The sequence below is a fragment of the Salvelinus fontinalis genome, chromosome 24, assembly GCF_029448725.1.
Source record: "Salvelinus fontinalis isolate EN_2023a chromosome 24, ASM2944872v1, whole genome shotgun sequence".
In the NCBI taxonomy this organism is placed as follows: Eukaryota; Metazoa; Chordata; class Actinopteri; order Salmoniformes; family Salmonidae; genus Salvelinus; species Salvelinus fontinalis.
In genome coordinates, this window is record NC_074688.1 from 25,250,106 (window position 1) to 25,271,039 (window position 20,934).

Sequence of the window (20,934 nt, forward strand, 5' to 3'; positions counted from 1 at the left end):
TGACGGCTCTCGACGCTCATGGCTGGCTGACGGCTCTCGACGCTCATGGCTGGCTGACGGCTCTCGACGCTCATGGCTGGCTGACGGCTCTCGACGCTCATGGCTGGCTGACGGCTCTCGACGCTCATGGCTGGCTGACGGCTCTCGACGCTCATGGTTGGCTGACGGCTCTCGACGCTCATGGCAGGCTGACGGCTCTCGACGCTCATGGCTCTCTGACGGCTCTGGCTGCTCATGGCTCGCTGGCGGCTCTGGCAGATCCTGTCTGGTTGGCGGCTCTGGCAGATCCTGTCTGGTTGGCGGCTAGGGCAGATCCTGTCTGGTTGGCGGCTCTGGCAGATCCTGTCTGGTTGGCGGCTATGACAGATCCTGTCTGGTTGGCGGCTCTGGCAGATCCTGTCTGGTTGGCGGCTCTGGCAGATCCTGTCTGGTTGGGGGCTCTAGCAGATCCTGTCTGACGGGCGGCTCTAGCGGCTCCTGTCTGGCGGGCGGCTCTAGCGGCTCCTGTCTGGCGGGCGGCTCTAGCGGCTCCTGTCTGGCGGACGGCTCTGTAGGCTCATGGCAGACGGGCGGCTTTGCAGGCTCATGGCAGACGGGCGGCTTTGCAGGCTCATTGCAGACGGATGGCTCAGACGGCGCTGGGGAGACGGATGGCTCAGATGGCGCTGGGGAGACGGATGGCTCAGATGGCGCTGGTGAGACGGATGGCTCTGGCCGGATAAGGCGCACTGTAGACCTGGTGCGTGGTGCCGGAACTGGAGGCACCGGGCTAAGGATACGCACCTTCATACTAGTGCGGGGAGCAGGGACAGGGCACACTGTACTCTCAAAGCCCACTCTATACCTGATGCGTGGTACCGGCACTGGTGACACCGGGCTGAGGACAAGCACATCAGGATTAGTAGGGGGAGAAGATACAGTGTGTACAGGGCTCTGGAGACGCACAGGAGGCTTAGTGCGTGGTGCCGGAACTGGAGGCACCGAACTGGATACACGCACTACAGGGAGAGTGCATGGAGGAGGAACAGGGCTCAGGAGACGCACTGGTAGCCTAGTGCGTAATGTAGGGACTGTACGTACTAGGCTGGGGCGGGGAGGTGGCGCCGGAAATACCGGACCGTGGAGGCGTACTGGCACTCTTGAGCATTGAGCCTGCCCAACCTTACCTGGTTGAATGCTCCCGGTCGCCCGACCAGTGCGGGGAGGTGGAATAACCCGCACCGGCCTATGTAGGCGAACCGGGGAAACCATGCGTAAGGCAGGTGCCATGTATGCCGGCCCGAGGAGACGCACTGGAGACCAGACGCGTTGAGCCGGCCTCATGACACCTGGCTCAATACCCAATCTAGCCCTACCAGTGCGGGGAGGTGGAATAACCCGCACTGGGCTATGAGTGAGTTGGGTGCGCAATTAGAAAGGTACTTTCCCGAAACAGATGACACAAACAACTGGATTCGTTATCCCTTTCATGCCCTGCCTGCAGTCCACTTACCGATATCTGAACAAGAGAGCCTCATCGAAATTGCAACAAGCGGTTCTGTGAAAATTGAATTTAATCAGAAGCCACTGCCGGATTTCTGGATTGGGCTGCACTCAGAGTATCCTGCCTTGGCAAATCGTGCTGTTAAGACACTGATGCCCTTTGCAACCACGTACCTATGTGAGAGTGGATTCTCAGCCCTCACTAGCATGAAAACTATATACAGGCACAGACTGTGTGTGGAAAATTATTTAAGACTGGGACTCTCCAATACAACCAACATTGCAGTTATGTGCATCCTTTCAAGCACACCTTTCTCATTAACATGTGGTGAGTTATTCACAATTTCTGATGAACAAATGTTTTTTTTATTTTATTTTTTATTTTACCGTTATTTTACCAGGTAAATTGACTGAGAACACGTTCTCATTTGCAGCAACGACCTGGGGAATTGTAACGGCGGTCCTCCTCCTCTTCGACCGAAAAGGAGGAGTATTGAGGGAACCAAGGCGCAGCGAAGTTTGAACACATATTTATTTAACAAAGACACGAACTTGTATAAACTAACAAAACAACAAAACGGTGAAGACAGACCTATACGACGAACTTACATAAAACAATAAGAACGCACGAATAGGACAATTAGACTACATAAACCGAACAAACCGTAACAGTCCCGTATGGTGCAAACAATTACACAGACACGGAAGACAATCACCCACAACGAACACTGTGACAACGCCTACCTAAATATGACTCTTAATTAGAGGAACGCCAAACACCTGCCTCTAATTAAGAGCCATACCAGGCAACCCAAAACCAACACAGAAACAGAAAACATAGAATGCCCACCCAACCTCACGTCCTGACCAACTAACACACATAACAAACTAACATAAATAGGTCAGGAACGTGACATAACCCCCCCCATAAGGTGCGAACTCCGGGCGCACCAGCACAAAGTCTAGGGGAGGGTCTGGGTGGGCATCTGACCACGGTGGTGGCTCAGGCTCCGGGCGAGGTCCCCACCCCACCATAGTCAATCCCAACCTCCATCTACCCCTAAAAATGTCCACCCATATCCCACAAAATCCTCTTTGTAAAATCCATGACAGGGACAGCACCGGGACAGAGGGATAAATCAAGACAGAGGGATAGATAAGAAAAAAGAGGTAGATCAAGATAGAGAGGGAGATCATAATAGAGGGGCAACTCCGGACTGAAAGGCAGCTCCGGACAGAGAGACAGCTCTGGACTGAGGGGCAGTTCTGGGTAAATAGCCGTTTCTGGCTGAAGGGCAGCTCATGGCTGACTGACGGCTCTCGACGCTCATGGCTGGCTGACGGCTCTCGACGCTCATGGCTGGCTGACGGCTCTCGACGCTCATGGCTGGCTGACGGCTCTCGACGCTCATGGCTGGCTGACGGCTCTCGACGCTCATGGCAGGCTGACGGCTCTCGACGCTCATGGCTCTCTGACGGCTCTGGCTGCTCATGGCTCGCTGGCGGCTCTGGCAGATCCTGTCTGGTTGGCGGCTCTGGCAGATCCTGTCTGGTTGGCGGCTATGGCAGATCCTGTCTGGTTGGCGGCTCTGGCAGATCCTGTCTGGTTGGCGGCTCTGACAGATCCTGTCTGGTTGGCGGCTCTGGCAGATCCTGTCTGGTTGGCGGCTCTGGCAGATCCTGTCTGGTTGGCGGCTCTGGCAGATCCTGTCTGGTTGGCGGCTCTGGCAGATCCTGTCTGACGGGCGGCTCTAGCGGCTCCTGTCTGGCGGGCGGCTCTAGCGGCTCCTGTCTGGCGGGCGGCTCTAGTGGCTCCTGTCTGGCGGACGGCTCTGTAGGCTCATGGCAGACGGGCGGCTTTGCAGGCTCATGGCAGACGGGCGGCTTTGCAGGCTCATTGCAGACGGATGGCTCAGACGGCGCTGGGGAGACGGATGGCTCAGATGGCGCTGGGGAGACGGATGGCTCAGATGGCGCTGGGGAGACGGATGGCTCAGATGGCGCTGGTGAGACGGATGGCTCTGGCCGGATAAGGCGCACTGTAGACCTGGTGCGTGGTGCCGGAACTGGAGGCACCGGGCTAAGGATACGCACCTTCATACTAGTGCGGGGAGCAGGGACAGGGCACACTGTACTCTCAAAGCCCACTCTATACCTGATGCGTGGTACCGGCACTGGTGACACCGGGCTGAGGACAAGCACATCAGGATTAGTAGGGGGAGAAGATACAGTGTGTACAGGGCTCTGGAGACGCACAGGAGGCTTAGTGCGTGGTGCCGGAACTGGAGGCACCGAACTGGATACACGCACTACAGGGAGAGTGCATGGAGGAGGAACAGGGCTCAGGAGACGCACTGGTAGCCTAGTGCGTAATGTAGGCACTGTACGTACTAGGCTGGGGCGGGGAGGTGGCGCCGGAAATACCGGACCGTGGAGGCGTACTGGCACTCTTGAGCATTGAGCCTGCCCAACCTTACCTGGTTGAATGCTCCCGGTCGCCCGACCAGTGCGGGGAGGTGGAATAACCCGCACCGGCCTATGTAGGCGAACCGGGGAAACCATGCGTAAGGCAGGTGCCATGTATGCCGGCCCGAGGAGACGCACTGGAGACCAGACGCGTTGAGCCGGCCTCATGACACCTGGCTCAATACCCAATCTAGCCCTACCAGTGCGGGGAGGTGGAATAACCCGCACTGGGCTATGCACTCGTACAGGAGACACCGTGCGCTCTACTGCGTAACACGGCGCCTGCCCGTACTCCCGCTCTCCACGGTAAGCCTGGGAAGTGGGCGCAGGTCTCCTACCTACCCTTGGCCCACTACCTCTTAGCCCCCCCCCCCAAGAAATGTTTGGGTGTTACTCACGGGCTTTTTGGGCTTCCGTGCCAGACGCGTTCCCTCATAACTCCGGTTCCTCTCTCCGGTAGCCTCTGCTCTCCTCAGTGCCTCCAGCTGTTCCCATGGGAGGCGATCCCTACCAGCCAGGATCTCCTCCCATGTGTAGCAACCTTTCCCGTCCAATATATCGTCCCAAGTCCATTCCTCCTTCTTTTCCTGTCCCTTACTCCATCTACTCCGCTGCTTGGTTCTGGAGATTTGGTGGGTGATTCTGTAACGACGGTACTCCTCCTTTTCGGTCGAAGAGGAGGAGGACCGCCGTTACAGGAATAGTTACAGGAGAGAGGAGAGGGATGAACGAGCCAATTGTAAACTGGGGATTATTAGGTGACCATGATGGTTTGAGGGCAGGATTGGGAATTTTTAGCCAGGACACCGGGGTTAACACCCATACTCTTACGATAAGTGCCATGGGATCTTTAATGACCTCAGAGAGTCAGGACACCCGTTTAACGTCCCATCCGAAAGACAACACCCTACACAGGGCAGTGTCCCCAATCACTGCCCTGGGGCATTGGGATATTTTTTTAGACCAGAGGAAAGAGTGCCTCCTACTGGCGCTCCAACACCACTTCCAGCAGCATCTGGTCTCCCATCCAGGGACTGACCAGGACCAACCCTGCTTAGCTTCAGAAGCAAGCCAGCAGTGGTATGCAGGGTGGTATGCTGCATAAAATAAGGTTTTATATGTAAATAAGGTTTTATATGTAAAATGGCTAAATAAAGAGCAAAATGATTGATTATTATTATATTATTATTTGTGCCCTGGTCCTATAAGAGCTCTTTGTCACTACCCACGAGCCGGGTTGTGACAAAAATGTCTCGTTTAGTGTGTGTGTGGCAAAAAACAACATTTGAGAGTTTGCTGACCCTGGTGCTAGAGGGGGTACGCAGCTGGAGGTTGAATGTTTGAAGGGGTAGGGGACTATAAAAAACATTTGAGAGTGCACTGACCCTTGTGCTAGAGGGGGTACGCAGCTGGAGGTTGAATGTTTGAAGGGGTACGGGACTATAAAAAACATTTGAGAGTGTACTGACCCTTGTGCTAGAGGGGGTACGCAGCTGGAGGTTGAATGTTTGAAGGGGTACGGGACTATAAAAACATTTGAGATTGCTCTGACCCTTGTGCTAGAGGTGGTACGCAGCTGGAGGTTGAATGTTTGAAGGGTTACGGGACTATAAAAAGTTTGGGAACCACTGTTAGAGCCTTCAAATTTAAATCTGGACCTTGAAGCCAGTTCTGCTTTTTTTCATGCTTTTTCGGGGATTGATTTAGACCTGAGACACCAGGTGGGTGCAATTCATTATCAGGTAGTAGAACAAAAAACTATCAGTAGTACAGACTTTGTAGGGTAATATTTGAATATGCCTGTGCTAGAGCTGTGCTGTAACAAAACTCTGCACACATGCACCCATTACCCACCCCTGTTGTACACAGTAGCCTACTGATAAAGTTCTGATGCCACATGGCATCAAAGATCCACATTTTAATACCCCATTTGCTGTAGTTTATTTTCACTTGATCTACCAGACATTGGTTGCAACATATACAATTTTACTTCTTTACAATACAGTGTGTTCTTCTGGTCATTGTAGGTTGATGATCTACTGTAAGTTTCCTCTCCTGATACAAGTCACGTGCCTCAAATGTTTGGATAGTGAGGAAGAAACTCTTCTTCTTCGTCTTCTTTTTCTTCTATGGTATTATGCCAGTCTGCAATAAAACTAGGAAGAAACCCTGAAGTGCCTAGCAACTAGGACCACAGAAGCCATGTGTGTTGTTGTGATGGTAGCAACACTGTGTCAATGGCGGATAGGAATTCCCACAGAGCAAAGTAAAGGCCTGTTCCCTGTGAACTGAGGAAATTGCAAGTTTCCCTGTTTCACAGCAGTCTTGTGTCAAAGAAAGCCACCACTTTTAGAAGAAACATTTATCTGCCACTTCACTACAGTTCTAATAGTTTACATTTACAAATTGGTGCTGTAGCGTAGCATTTCCCATGTTGTCTGTTACATGGTAGGCTAAGACACTATGAGGTGTTCATATTCTATGACAATATTTCAGTCACCAAAATTGAGTTAAGCATCTTCAGTGTTTCTGCAAAGTAAGCCTGCTCCACAACTTCATCAGTAGGGTCGGGCAGCGCATCTTTTTAAATGTTTTATGCCAGATGGAGTATTTCTATGTCCCACATCAAATCAACCCCTCCCAACTGTGAAATTCTGCATCGACCTAATATTAAGACCCCTTCTCCTTTCCAGCTGCGGTCTGGGATTCCAAATGTAGTGTTAGTTCACCCAGTACCAGATGTCTCAGAGCGAACACCATTGTCATGCACTCGTTGAACTTCCTTGTTGTCATAGATGCAGTAATAGATAAACCTCTTAGCCAGGGTTTGGGAGGGCTCAACAATTGGACAGTACAGTACACTTAAATACAATAGCACAATACGTGTCCTATGCTCACATATTAGACAGGACAGCTACATGGACTCAGACTGTACACTGATTTCCATATGACATGCTTGGGCCAGTCAGGAATGAACGCAGTGTACGAGAGGAGAAATTAAATTTCCTCAATGTGCAACGTCAACTATAAATAGTCTTTATAGCGTAAAAGTAGTTTTTACTACTAGCTAAAAAAAAAAGGTACTAGCTCAGGTAAATGTGCATGAGTTGGAGCTGCAATATGAGGCATGTGCCTGGACAAAAGGCAGTCTGGCTGTCACGGCCGTCGTTTGGGTGGAAATGACCGGACCAAGGTGCAGCGTGGTTAGCGTACATTTTCTTTTATTAGAATGTCGCCAACAAAACAAGAAACAAAGAAACGACCGTGAAGCTTACTAGGGCTATAGTGCCACTAACAAAGTCAACTACCCACAACACCAAAGTAAAAAAGGCTGCCTAAGTATGATTCCCAATCAGAGACAACGATAGACAGCTGTCCCTGATTGAGAACCATACCCGGCCAAAACATAGAAATACAAAACATAGAAATAAAGAAACTAGAAGGCCCACCCTAGTGACACCTTGGCCTAACCAAAATATAGAATAAAAACCTTTCTATGGCCAGGGCTCCCCCCACTTTGGTGGCTCCTCTGATGCGGGGACCAACGTCGCCGACCCCGGACTTGGGACCCTCGTTTCAGGCCCCGGACTGGGAACCCTCGCTGCAGGCCCCGGACTGGGAACCCTCGCTGCAGGCCCCGGACTGGCAGTAAAAAGTCGTTTATTTCCTATTTTGCAGAAATTACACCCTGCTCCTACCGAGAAGAGAAATTCAGCACCCTTGAAACATATTTACACTGATACACTGATACACTGATTTCCATATGACATGCTTGGGCCAGTCGGGAATGAACGCAGTGTACGAGAGAAGAAATTCAATTTCCTCAATATGCAACGTCAACTATAAATAGTCTGCTGAATGTAAGCTTTTGTGAATGTTCTGTTTAAAGTGCTTAGTAATGATGCAGACATAACTTTAACAAAAATATGTATTTATTTTAAAACCATATAAAGATTGAGAATTCCAGAGAATACTCTTTCTTGGTTGGAGAAACTCCAAAGTTACAACCTCCATCCTCCATGCATTTTATCAAGTATGGGCCTCCTGTCAATCCACTCCAGGGGGAACAATCAAGGTCTACTGTTTAGGAATGCAGTTGGGAGCATGTAGCATTACTGTAGTATATGGCCCCTGTGTTTGTATCGGTGTGTGTGTGTGTGTGTGTGTGTGTGTGTGTGTGTGTGTGTGTGTGTGTGTGTGTGTGTGTGTGTCTCTAAAGGGGAGGAGTGGTAGGAGGTTGTAAACTGGAGGGAATACTTCCTTACATCCCAGCAGGCAGAGATATAGTCCCTGATGAACCCCTCTCCCTTCCTCAACACTCCCTGTCACTCAAAAGGCAGCAGCACTGACAGAAAGGCCCCTTGGCGCCTACAGCTCCTATAGTAAGTACATTTCACTCCTCACCCTCAGACTAGGTGTGAAAGCTAGCATGCACTCTATGACCTACATACAGACAAATCTTTTGTCTGGTTGGTAGGCAGCTAGACACCCAGGATTTGAGGTCAGAGACTCGGTACTAAAGCAGACACATTCCCACTTTCCAATCATCTGGTTTACAGACCGTGACTAATGAATGATGCCACTGAATGGGAGTTAGAAGATTAAACAGGTTTGACTCATATCCATCCCATTAGCTACAAGGAGATGAGCAATAAAGAAACACACCAAATGTCATCAAGCCCCTCAGTGGGAGAGACGACGACCTCATCTCCTTTGATTTCCTGAACTGACTGAGCATGAATGGGAAACAGTCACAATAACCCTTTTCCTCTGAATAACAGCACCGCTCTTAACTACATTCTTACGGTGTGAGATGGTTACAGAAATATAATTCTAAAACAAAATATTCTGATAAAGATCAGTGCTGTGCTAATGAGATCAGTCCGTGTGAAGAGTATCCTGCCAGATTCAGTGCACCAGTTTTCAAAAGGATGCATTATACGTTTTTTCCCCCCAAACAAACTGACACCGGAGGCAAACAGCCTAGCAGAGTTAACTGAAACCAGCCCAGTGTGTGAGGGTAGAGGCCTCTCTCTCTCTGATCCAGCAGGGGCTGACTGGGGAGTTAGAGCAAGAGGCCGCTCTGCCTTTGGGGCTGATTGCCAAATGCCCCCCTCCACCCCCTCCACCCCCTTCCCAAAACCAACTCAGCCCTCCTGCCATTCCAGCCCCCTCCAGCAGTGTCTGTGCTCCTCATTCCCTTGGGCCTGAAGCTCCAATCACAGATGCAGGCTGCTCCTTGGTTGCCTTCCCCTCCCCCAGCCGCTAGCGCTTCTCATGCCCTCTCTCGTTCCTGCCTGCGTGGTGCGCGCGGCTCCATTGTGGAGACTGGCTCTTGTACTCCAAGCGGTCCCAGCAGCTGCTTTCTCTCTTCTCACTCCTCAGGATTGGGGCTACAGCGTCTCTGGAACTCCTGGCCGTACTCATGGATCCATTTGTTAGCCACTGGAACAGGGCATGGACAACAGAGAGTGTGTGTTAGTGGTGTATGTCACACAGTAGTCAAACAAACATAAAATATAATATATAGGTCTGTAAAAAGGAGTCGTTAAATACTCACTGACCCCCTAAAAGTGTTGACAAACATGTGTATATTCAAATGCGTCCCTTGTATATAGAGCCATCAATAATGGCAAATGGGGCCTGATTTCCTTGTTATAATCTTAGTTCAAATACATAAACAGTGCACCAGTTTAAACATGTAAATGTCTCTTAGATGCAGCCTCTCACAGTAATGACTAATACCCCTCTCTGTGCGTTTCCTTTAGCCTTGTCACTGACTGTGGGATCCAGGACAGAGTTTAATTATGTGGAATGGAGGCCCACATGTTTAGCATCCCAGAGCTGTGCTCAGTACCTGACCTCCTCTCTATATCATCCCTAACTATCTGTCTAATGCAGTGCAGATGTGGCCCCGGGCTCCTGCTGTGACTTCAGTATGACAGACAGGGGCTACTGGAATCGACGTAGGGTTCTTAGCTTTCCACATCTGACACTGATCACTGTACCTGTGTGTTTTTCTATAGGAACTATGTGGTGTTCCCGGTTGTCTCATTAAAGCCTCTTACCCCATTTGTCCCCAACAAGAACAGGGCAGCCAGCATGCAGAGTGTCCCCATCTCCTTGACCGTTCCGATGGAGGTTCCACCAGAAGAGGGCAGCATTCTGGAACACGAAAGACAATGGAAATGTTTAACTAAAAAACATAGGGAAGAAACATTTTAAATCGTGCCTGGATTTTGTGTGGGCCACTATCGTGCCTGGAATTTGTTTGGTCTTCTCCTCTACTTGACAATCCTAAGACATTATTCCTCCATAAAGAAATATATTTTGTATACTTGTAAGTTAAAATCCCACGTGCATAGCGGTGCTCCAAGTACAACATCTTTGACATGGATATGGGGCAGGAAGTGAAACCTTAATAAAATCCAGGTTGAGAGGTTAAAACCTGGTGAGGTCCTGTGTCTTTTCAACAGCAGCTCATTTATTAAACCGAATACTACACTGTGGTTGCATCCCAAATGGCATCAGATTCCCTATATAATGTACTACTTTTGACCAGGGCCCTGATCAAAAGTAGTACACTATAAAGGGAATTGGGTGCCATTTGGGACACAGCCTTTGGCTCATCTTTTCTCAACAGGCCTACTGTCATAAGAACAGTACTACTCAACAGTACTACTCAAAACATCTTAAGAAATGATGTGATCTTTCTGAGGAAGGAATTTCTTATTATTCTTGATGCCATTTTAACAGAGTGAAGGCTTATGAGCGTACGTGTTCTGGCTTGAAGCAATTTCGATGGGTAAACAGAAGAAGATTAGGTATATGTCCCAAATAGCACCCTATTCCCTATATAGTGCACTACTTTTGACAAACAGCCTGGTAAAAAAAAATGTGTGCACTATGTAGTGAATAGGGTGCCATTTGACACAGACTAAGTTTAGCCAGCAGCTGGCATTTGCAGTGCATTTACCTCCAGAACAGGAACGCTGAAGTTAGCATGGATGAAGGCTGTGGACCCACCTGCATCCACAGAGCTGAGCTGTGGAGGATGACAACATTCTCACTGAGTTGTGTCTAGTCTAGCCACTGTGTGCACATGTCATAAAAAAGGCATCCATGCCGGAATACGGAGTGTGGAGTTTGTCCAAAACTGACAAGCAGACATTCTTTTCCATACCGCCTTAACTGGAAGTTTGACATGGACTAAAATATCATTGCAATTTTCAATAAGATAATACTGAATTCTTATGCTGATAAATGCAATCTAGCATACACTATCTCCAAAGATGCTTTTACTGGATTTCCACACATGCGACAATCATGCACATATAATAAGATAACAAGATAAAACAAATTATTAACTTACGTATATCATGAAGGTTGCCACTCGATTCCCAGTGTTGAGCCTAAAAAGGGGGCTTGATGCTGACTGGTTATATGTAGGAAATAGTAATCATAAATATATCATGTCCTTCCTTACTTTACCACCATAGACTATGGCTACGTCTCAAATGGTACCCTATTCCCCTATATAGAGCACTAATTTTGACCAGAGAACTATGGGCCCTGGTCAAAAGTATTGTACTAGGGCAGTGGTTCCCAAACTATGGGGTGCGCTCGGCAGGGGGGGCGGGTACCCCTCCCTCAAATAAGTTGTAATAGTAGAATGCACAAGGTGCAATTTCGAAATTGAGTAGTGCATCATCAGTTTTCCTCTTGTCATGTCAGTGTGTTTGAGTGAAACCCTTGTACTAGCGAATGGAATGCCGTTTGGGACACTGCCCATCACTCAACACAAACACACAAAATGAGGGTACACTATTGCATCAAGTGTTGACTAATGTAGTAAATGTTGGGTTTATTCAAGATCTACTGTTCTAAATATAGAGAAACCCACTCACCGTTGCATGGTCAAAATGGGGTTCATAGTGTCCTCCAATCCCATAGTTCACCACTTGGAGGTACTCTGCATACGGAGGCTGCACATTGAGACTTGTGAGCAAGGTGATTCTCTGGTCCAGCCTCCCAATGATAGGGTGGGCTGTCTCCTTTAACCATGCACTGAAAAACAAACCACAAACTCTCATAATACAGATAATGTTACTGTGTTGGTTTGAGCTTGACCAGATGCTCTACTGACAGGGGGCATCATTCCTACGTGATGTGCAGTCCTAAACCGATCAGTGCAGATACTTGTCTTGCTACCTAACGTAAGACAATGATGTACACTTCCTCTTCCACTGATACTGTAGGTTCCAGAGGTGTTCAGCCAATTTCCATTCAAAGGTTAACGTTTATCTCACATTTAACTATCATACATTACATATAGCTAATAGGCCTGCAAATCTAGTGTGCACCATAAAATTAGCCCAAGCATTTTATAGTGTTATACAGTATATTCACTGGTTGTTGTGAGGGTACATTGTTCTGCTTGGTGCTTTATTACTGCTGTAAGTGTTATGAGAAGGAACAGTAAACTATACATTTAATAGTGGCATGTTTCTGATAGTAGTACCTCTTGCTGATGCGATACTCTGCAGTAGCCTGTTCCTCTCCAGATGCCACTACAGATCTCCTTAACTTATGGCACAAAAATAAAGAAAACTGTCAATACTCAATTTTATACAGCAGTAACATTTTAAGATCAGACTGCAGGGCTCTGTCTGACAAGAGAGACACTAATGATGTGAGGATAGAGAACAGAACATCCAAAAGAGCTCAGTAAATATACATTCTTTTTTGAATATGTCAAAACTCAACAACTGGCAGCCGCAGTAATTTTCCAATGAAGCCATGCCTGACGGAAATACTTGACTGGCATTTCTATCTACACTCTCTCTAAATACTTTGGACTAGACAGCTAATACTAAACCATTGGAGCCAAGCATGAACACACAAATGCCATGCTCAGGCAATGATGTATGTGTCTATGTGCTCAGGGCAAGGAGTGCTGCATGTGTTCCAGGCTCCAAATGACTAATACTCCAGATGTGACTCCCAAATGGCAGCCTATTCCCTATATAGTGCGCTACATTTGTAGTGCACTATATAGGAAATAAGGTGCTATTTGAGATGCAGGCCAGGCCTGGTTTTAATCAACCCACCAGAGTGCCATCAAATGTTGACATAATAATGAAATAAGTAGAGGGATTTCCATTTGAAGAAGGGGTGGAAAACATGTTGAACAGTGCCAAAACCTCACACAATCTAGGAGATCATTTGGGTTACAGCATCTCGCCAGAAAAACAGAGTTAGCATAAACACTATTAGGACGATAGATCTTTCTATGCTGCTGGCACAGGACAGACACAGTATTATTTTCCATTAGCTATTGAGATGAGAAGTCAGTTTTTACCCATAGCCCTCAACAATTTGGACCGTATGAGGCACTCTGCCAAGGATCGGAAGTAATGTATCCTTTATTACTTTAACCTTTGCTTAATGGTTGGAACAATATCAACTATTCCTCCAGTGGGTTTTTGAGAGATCCCTAAACCTCTCACTATTGTTAAACTTTTCCTATATTGGGATCAGTACAAAGTAAAGTCAATTCAGTAAGACGTTCTTCTTGCAAACCAGCTTGATGGACATATTTGCGCTCTTTTTGGCATGTATGATCAGATTGTAAATATTTGTTAATATTCTCAAAATTGCAACCAGGTCACAGAACTGAGACTGAGCCTTTCTAAAACCCTCGGTAGATTAAGTATTTGAGATTACAAACATGCAAGAATAGAAAGATTACTATATGATAAAAATCCTATCATAGCCTGCCAATGTAATCTACGGTGTAACTATTACTTGGGTGAAAAACTAGCACCTCAGTTCAGTGGCAGTCTAAGCAGCCAGACCACAAGGAAAAAAAGATGGCCGATGGGAAATTTCCATAAATAACCGCTATCCCAGCAGAGCCAAAACGAACACTCTTCGGTGTGTAGAGTCACTCTCCTGCACAATCTTTACTGGAGTCATAAAATAGGCCGTTGACATGTAATACATTTAATAATCCTTCAGATGTGCAAAACCGAATCATGACACACGGGGTCTCTTTTATCAGTTATGTGATTTAAAAGACAGTCCTCATTTTCAATGGACTTGGAATGTGGGAACAATGGACTTGGAGCATGTCAATCAATGTTATGACAATGACAATGGAATCTGGGGCCATTTGTATCAAGCGTCTCAGAGTTGGATGGCTGATTTAGGATCAGTTTTGCATTTTAGATCAACATGAATAAGACTGGATGGGGAGGACTGGATCCTAGATCAGCACTTCTTATCCGAGGCATTTGATACATACTGCGCCTGATAGGCCTTTTCTGAGTAAAAGGGTTGATACCATGGCAGTAGATAGACACTCACCCCTGTCTGGGCGAGGTCCCTGATGCTCTCTGCCTCTGAGTCAGTGATGAAGCTGTGGTAAAGGACCACGTAAGGCTGCAGGCTCAGCACCTCACGTCTGATTGGCTGCAGTAGCAACCCAGGACTGTCATTGTTGAAATAGTCACAGAACAGCCGGGGGTTTTCATAATGCGTTGGCTGTGAGGAGAGAATGGCATCTGAAGTCCATTACTGGAGCCGAAATATGGAAAGAAAGCGGCAGTATTTTCTTTTCATCCTCAAAACTTGTATTTTAAAACTCTTTTCTATCTCTGTGAGCTCCAGACTGTAGCCAAGTCTCTGCACATTATTTGAAAACCACAACTGTTTTCCTCATATGGTGGCTCATATGGTGTCATACATTTAAAAGGACAGTATGATTTCTGTTGCTGTTTGGAGCAGTTCTAAAAGTTAGCAAATGTATCACTCAATTGCTACCGCATATAGCCGGGTGGGTGGACAAGATTATAATATCATAGATGAGTATACCTGAGTGCCCTGTGTTCGACATAGTCTCTCATAGGTGTTCCTTGTCCGTAGATAGGTGGTGTTGGGCCTCTTCAACCCAGTGTCAGTGCTCAGTAAGGGTGGACTGTCAACTAGCAGTCGCTCATACTTCTGTACATTCTTCAAAACTCTCCCGTTCATGGGATCTTCAGGAAGGGAATCATGTAAATACCATCCATGTGATACCATAAGTTTGGAGAAACAAATCACAGCATCCAGTTGGTCAAATATAAACGAGCAAGCATGTTTCCTGGTCATTTTACAGGAAATGTATTTACTTTTATTAAAAGAGTCCTGAATTGTTAGGTCCAGGTCCATGTCTGCATTATGCACAGTAAGTATACAGTTGTTACGGGATTCGTAACAACAGTACTTCAGGGCTCAGCTACCGTATGGGGAAATAGGCTGACATGCAAAGCAGGCTGCCTCTATATACTGTGGGACAGTAGTGGGATGTTTTTATATGGAGTGGGACAGTCTCACTCATTTAATAGTTTTATGTTTATTGGACAGGATAAAGAGAAAGGAAGGAGTAGTGGATCGGAGTAAAACCCATGCTCGCAATGGTGCATAGTATATGTGATCCAGAGACAGCTGTTTAGACTGCTGGACCACCCCAGGCCACAGTATAGTGGAATGTTTTAATTGAACAGGCTTACCATGGTTCAACAACTCCTGAGAGAGACTCAGTGCATAGGAAATGTTTCCTGTCTGAAACAAAACAAAAAAGTTACATTTAGTCAACAAAATGCTTAAAGAATCACATCTTCTCTCAATTTTTACAATTTTTCAACCAATAAGTCTATCTATTTTGAAAAGAGTCAGAATAACTTGTATTTCTATGTGCAAAATAGACACCTTGAAGTGAGAAAAGGCCAGGTGATCCAGAGCATCTTCCAGAGTTCCCTCATTCTCTGGACTCCATTCCCCCCCTGCCCCTCGGAACAGACGCACTGACTCCTCCAGCCACTGCACTGAGTGGTAGTAGTCCTCCAGCTCATAGGCAACCTGCAATACAACAACAGAATGTTAGCATTAGAAAACAACAGAAAGATTTTCTAATGAGAAATTGAGACACATTATTTTCCTGAACAGTCATATACCCATACTTGGAAATGTTTATCTGTAATCAAAACGTATGTTGGAAGGAAAGAGTAAACACCTTTTAAAGAATTGTAAATATAATTATCTTGTATCTAGAGCTGAAGAGAAGGTAGCCACGTAAAGTACATGTAGCACTATGATTGTTGATGGTGGCTGCGGCTTTGTACACGCCCCGGAAATGGGAGAAATAAAGCTAACTCTTAGCTTACCCTGCTGGTTTTAACGACTGGGTTTTAGCCACCATAAAAGCGCAGTTGTAGAACTGTTACTGTATGCTGACTCACAACACCCCAAACGGAGCATCTGTTTACACAAGATCACAGTCAGATAATCTTGGTGTTAACAAAAGTGAAGCAAACGCCCCTACTCCACATTCTTAGACTTCCCTAAACAGAGATTATGATTTTCCACACTGTCTCTCCCACACAGTGCCCCTTGTGCACTGCCACTGTACATAAACAATAGGATCCATTGTGAAGTGACTCATCATGAGGAAGACTTTGCCGTGTCCCAAATGTTACCCTATTCTCTTTATATTGCACTACTTTTGACTAGGACATATAGAAATTTGGTCAAATGTAGTGCAGTAAATAGGGAATAGGCTGCCATGTGGAATGCACATCATGCACCCTTTTCAAATTTGTCTGAGAGAGCACTCCGGTCTTGTCATTCTATATCAATCCCCCTGACACACACGAAGAGGACTTTACTCCATCTCTAACCACAGAGTATGACAGGCTCAGAACAAAACTGTGTTTTATGGTCTTCTGCTAATGCTAATTAGGGAAGCCAGATCTCACAGCACCATCTGCCCAGCAGGCTAGCACTCCTCCTGTTACATGCCATCCTCCTCTCCATGACTCCAACAGCACATCTCCAGTTGACACTTTATAGAGTGCAATGTGAGCAGGGATTACCTTTTGGTTTTGGTCGCACCCCATAGTGAGTGGATGCAAAAAGGAAATGAAGTAAAATGAACCCATAAAGGCTACGTCCCTTTTCTCCACCCTTTTCCAGAAGTGTGAACTTGCACAATACCCATCATGGATTTAAAAACATGGTATAGGATGAACTTTAATGTCCCCAACGGGAAAATGGTCTTGAACACACAGAACTGCTGTATACAAAAGACACTGTACATGACACAATAACATAAGACATACATTGTACATTACCCTTATCATACACACTTCTCATATAGCCACATACTGTACATAATACATATAGAACATTCCCTTATTCAGTCAGTGGAGTACTATTGTCGTTCAGGTATGATGGACATGGAAATGAATGAGCGCTTATACCAGTTCATTTTACACGTGGGATTTGTGTAATCTTTGGCTGGAGGGAAATTCCATCATTGTTAGATCCACGCGAGACAGTGTGCAAGTGCACACTTCAGGAGAAGGGTGGAGAATCAGGCACCGCCAATGATTAAATGGGTGAGTTATTGGTGGCTTACCTTCCCAACTAGGAAGCAATCATCCCCAGAAAGAGGAACAGATACTGTGGGACTGTAGATGTCAATGGGGTTGCCGTCAGTGATCCTCTGGAAGTGACCTCTCACAAGTCCCCCCACTTGAAGGGCATACACATCCTGCAGCCTCATCAGCCCCTTGGCAGCCCCCTGAAGGTCCTCCAGTTTGGGCAAGCTGCCCTCCTTCTCCACCTCCTCGTAACCAGACCTGAAGTCTGAAACACAAAAAGGGGGAATGAGTGGGAGTGAGGTAATGATAGGACACAAGAAGCAGGGATGGAGCTTTGACAAACTTAGGTCCCAGGTGATGTCAGTTGTAAGGACCAGATGTGTTTTTAAAGAGAGTCAAACAACCTTGGGTGTTTTCTTGTGCTTCATCACTGTAGATCAGATTCCGCCACTCGGATTGCAAGCGCTTGATAAGAGTGAACGCCACCAAGGGGTTTGCCATAGCAGCTGACGGTCCACTGTACACCTCACTGTGCAAGTCTGACACCTTTGCATAAAACCTGCAGAAAGAGTCTACAAGTATTATACGTTTAGAGAGAATATAGGTGATATCATGATAGGGGAGACAACCATGCAATGCAATGATATATGCATGAGGCTTTCCATGGACATTCTTCTCCTAAACTAGTATAGAACCCATCTTGAGTTTATGATAGGCTTTAGAAAACTTAACATTAGTAAATTAGTCATTTTAAATGTTAAGTTTCTTCTAAAGTTACCTACACGGATGGAGGCGATTCATCGATGGCATATGTTCCGCAAGGAATACAACGCCATAAGTAAGACGATAACAGTAACCTATCATGAAATTGTATGGAATATAATAAAGGACACATAGTCCAAACTTAGAAACAATTATTTATCTAACAATTATTATCTATTTTTTCTCTGTCTCCCTCTAAAACCACCCACTCCGAAGCCTTAATAATTAAGCCTACAATACAAGTGGTAGTCTATCAAGCGTGCATCATGACAACATTCCCTGTCTGGTACTCACCTTTTGATGTCTTCAAGTCTCTCCGATTCGTGTTCGATGTAAGTTTCTAAATGATCAATAAGTTGTCTTTCAACATTGATGGCTTGTTTTACGTTCAATAATGACGTATACATCTCACCAAAAGATAACGGCATCAAAATGACACTGATTATAACACAGGCTGAGTAAATGGATTTGAAATAATATAGCATTTTGCGCGCGTATGATCCCCTCGATTATGTTTAAAATGTTGCCTATGCTTGTGCTAGATTTTTTGTAAACTCTAATCTACAATGGTTCTTGCTGTCAATGTATAAAGTGTAGCGCAGTTTCTTGTTTGAAACCACTCAAGCCTGCCCTACGGGAAAGCTGCGCTCGGTCCTGCGGTTCTGTGTAAATCTCTGCAATGTTCTTTCTCAACAGCGCGCGCCGGTCACACCTGAGACATCAGCTTTCACCACTTCACATGATCTGTCATCCGGAGGAATAGTTCAACAATGCCTATCTCATATATAGAGTTGCATGATTAATGAACAATCATATTACATTAGGTTGTTTAGGATAACTGTATTTGCTCAAAATGTATTGCAACAGTTTGCACTTTGGAATTGTGATGCGTGAATGTGCCCAGTCCCTGCCTTCCACTTATATAATAGTTTCGTTAAATTGTTTTATAATAACTCTGAATATCAAATAATCTAACCCTTATTGCTTTAGCTATCAATGTTTTCATTTCGCCAAAGAAACTGAACGTCTTCCTGTGGGCGCACATTCATCCAGTGCGGTGACCCAAGTTGGACCACTTGATACATGTGGAATTATAGTGACATCTAGCGTACAAGTTTACGATATTTCAAAGTATTTTGAAGCAATCTTCTCCATTCCAAACAAGCCTCTGTGTTTGAAGAAAAATGTACAGTTTTGTTAGGTAGTAACCAACAAATCTAAGTTTTTAAAGGACACCAGCTTTATAATGATACAATGGCTGTCATCCAGCCAAGGTTTTACTCTTTTAATGAACTAACATATACAGGCTACTAGTCTGTACATTGATTTGACAAGTGGCTCCGCTTTAGGACCAGTTCATTTGACCCTGGGCTTGGTGGCTGGGGCTCTGGGGCTGATCCTGTGTCTGTGTGAGCAGCACAGGACAGCCCCCCTCATGTAGCCTCTTAGGGACTCATCTCTCAGGCCGTAGATGAGCGGGCTGAGGAAGCGCGGCAGTAGGATGAAGCAGAAGTAGTTGAAGAAGGAGATGTGCTCTTGCAGCCAGCCGGCCTGCATACTGATGTGGCTCTCTGTGACCGGGTGGGTGAAGGCGATCATGCACAGCAGCAGCTGAAAACCGTGGAGCAGCACTGTATGCATGGCCTTGCCCACCGACGCCCGGTCCTGACGCATCTTCCTGGTCTCCAGCAGGATCCTCATGTAGGTGAACATGATGATGGCCGCCACCACAGCAAAGAACAGACCGTTGAGCGACACCTTGAACAGTGTCTGGACGGGGGATGAGTTGAGGACCACGGTTTTGCAGAGCACCGGGGTGGAGAGGACGTTCATGCCAGGCTTAGTCTCTCCCAGGGAGAAGTCCACAATGGGCAGGATGCAGCTGACCAGCCACAGGCTCAGGATGATGATCCAGATGCGGTCAGCGCGCCAGGCAGCCGGGCGCTGCAGAGGGTAGAAGATGGCCACGTAGCGCTCCAGGGACATAGCTGCCAGGATCAGAGGGGTGTTCTGGAAGGTGGAGGTGGAGAAGAAGAGTAGAGGTGCACAGTATACGATGGCAAACTTCACATTGCCCATGACAAAGAGGAAGAGGAGGACAGAGGAGAGGAGCTGGAGAGTGTCATTGATCAGCATGTAGGCAAACAGAATGTAGCGGGAGTTGTCCAGGAAATGTCTGTGGGAGGCAAACGTGTGCAGCATGACCACGATGCAGTAGAGGAAGATGCAGAAGAAGGGGATCACCACACACACCTTGATTATCACAGACAGGCTCTTCTGTGAGTTGGTGGCATTGCCTGGAAGGTCGGTCAGATTCTGCATTTTTCAATGTAGCCTGCTTGAGGAATGGTCGATGTCTGCAAATCTGAAATGTTGTGGAAAACAGACTTGATATGCACACAGAAAAAGTTATGACAATATACATGATCCCAAAGATGAATAAGATACCATGAACTAACCTCAACTTGTCCTCTGATGGAGAAAGTAAAGGTTTGGGAGGGATGGATTGTGGATTTTTATACATTTTCTCCATAACATCACCATAATACAAAACATCTCTGGGAAGAGGCATTTCCTTATTCTAAATGTTTTGACAGTGTCTTGATTTCTCAAGGGATAAATTAATTTCATTCCATTCTCAAAGTGCATTATGTTCATAATTATTGCTCAAGTTCCTCAACAGGGAAAAGGTCTAATAGGTGCTTAACTTTTACTTAGGGAACTCTTCAAAATACTTAATTAGAACAACTAATTAGAAGTAATGATCGTATGGTCTGACGATTTGAGCCATTATGTGGAC

General features: G+C 46.3%; 2 protein-coding genes across 2 annotated transcripts; both read right to left on the reverse strand.

Moving 5' to 3' along the window:
• Window positions 1-9,100: 9,100 nt before the first annotated feature.
• Window positions 9,101-19,164, reverse strand: p4ha3 (prolyl 4-hydroxylase, alpha polypeptide III). Its single transcript, XM_055880924.1, has 13 exons — window positions 18,429-19,164; window positions 17,777-17,931; window positions 17,408-17,637; window positions 15,700-15,849; window positions 15,501-15,552; window positions 14,824-14,987; window positions 14,317-14,493; window positions 12,470-12,534; window positions 11,856-12,015; window positions 11,321-11,383; window positions 10,925-10,993; window positions 10,017-10,113; window positions 9,101-9,393 (listed from the first exon to the last, which is right to left on the reverse strand). The coding sequence occupies exons 1-13, from the start codon at window positions 18,617-18,619 to the stop codon at window positions 9,323-9,325; spliced, it is 1,644 nt and encodes a 547-aa protein (XP_055736899.1). The 5' UTR covers window positions 18,620-19,164; the 3' UTR covers window positions 9,101-9,322.
• Window positions 19,165-19,490: 326 nt separating this feature from the next.
• Window positions 19,491-20,598, reverse strand: or95a1 (odorant receptor, family 95, subfamily A, member 1). The gene has a single exon (XM_055880818.1). It carries the CDS (start codon window positions 20,454-20,456, stop codon window positions 19,491-19,493), a length of 966 nt encoding a protein of 321 aa, XP_055736793.1. The 5' UTR covers window positions 20,457-20,598.
• Window positions 20,599-20,934: the final 336 nt, after the last annotated feature.

Excerpts from the sequence above, each read along its gene's own strand:
- p4ha3 (XM_055880924.1), bottom strand. The coding sequence starts at position 18,619 with ATGCTATATTATTTCAAATCCATTTACTCAGCCTGTGTTATAATCAGT. Across the intron at positions 12,535-14,316 it reads GGGACCTCGCCCAGACAGGG|TTAAGGAGATCTGTAGTGGC; the intron begins GTGAGTGTCTAT and ends TTGTGCCATAAG. Across the intron at positions 10,994-11,320 it reads TGGCAACCTTCATGATATAC|CTCAGCTCTGTGGATGCAGG; the intron begins GTAAGTTAATAA and ends CATCCTCCACAG.
- or95a1 (XM_055880818.1), bottom strand. The coding sequence starts at position 20,456 with ATGCAGAATCTGACCGACCTTCCAGGCAATGCCACCAACTCACAGAAG.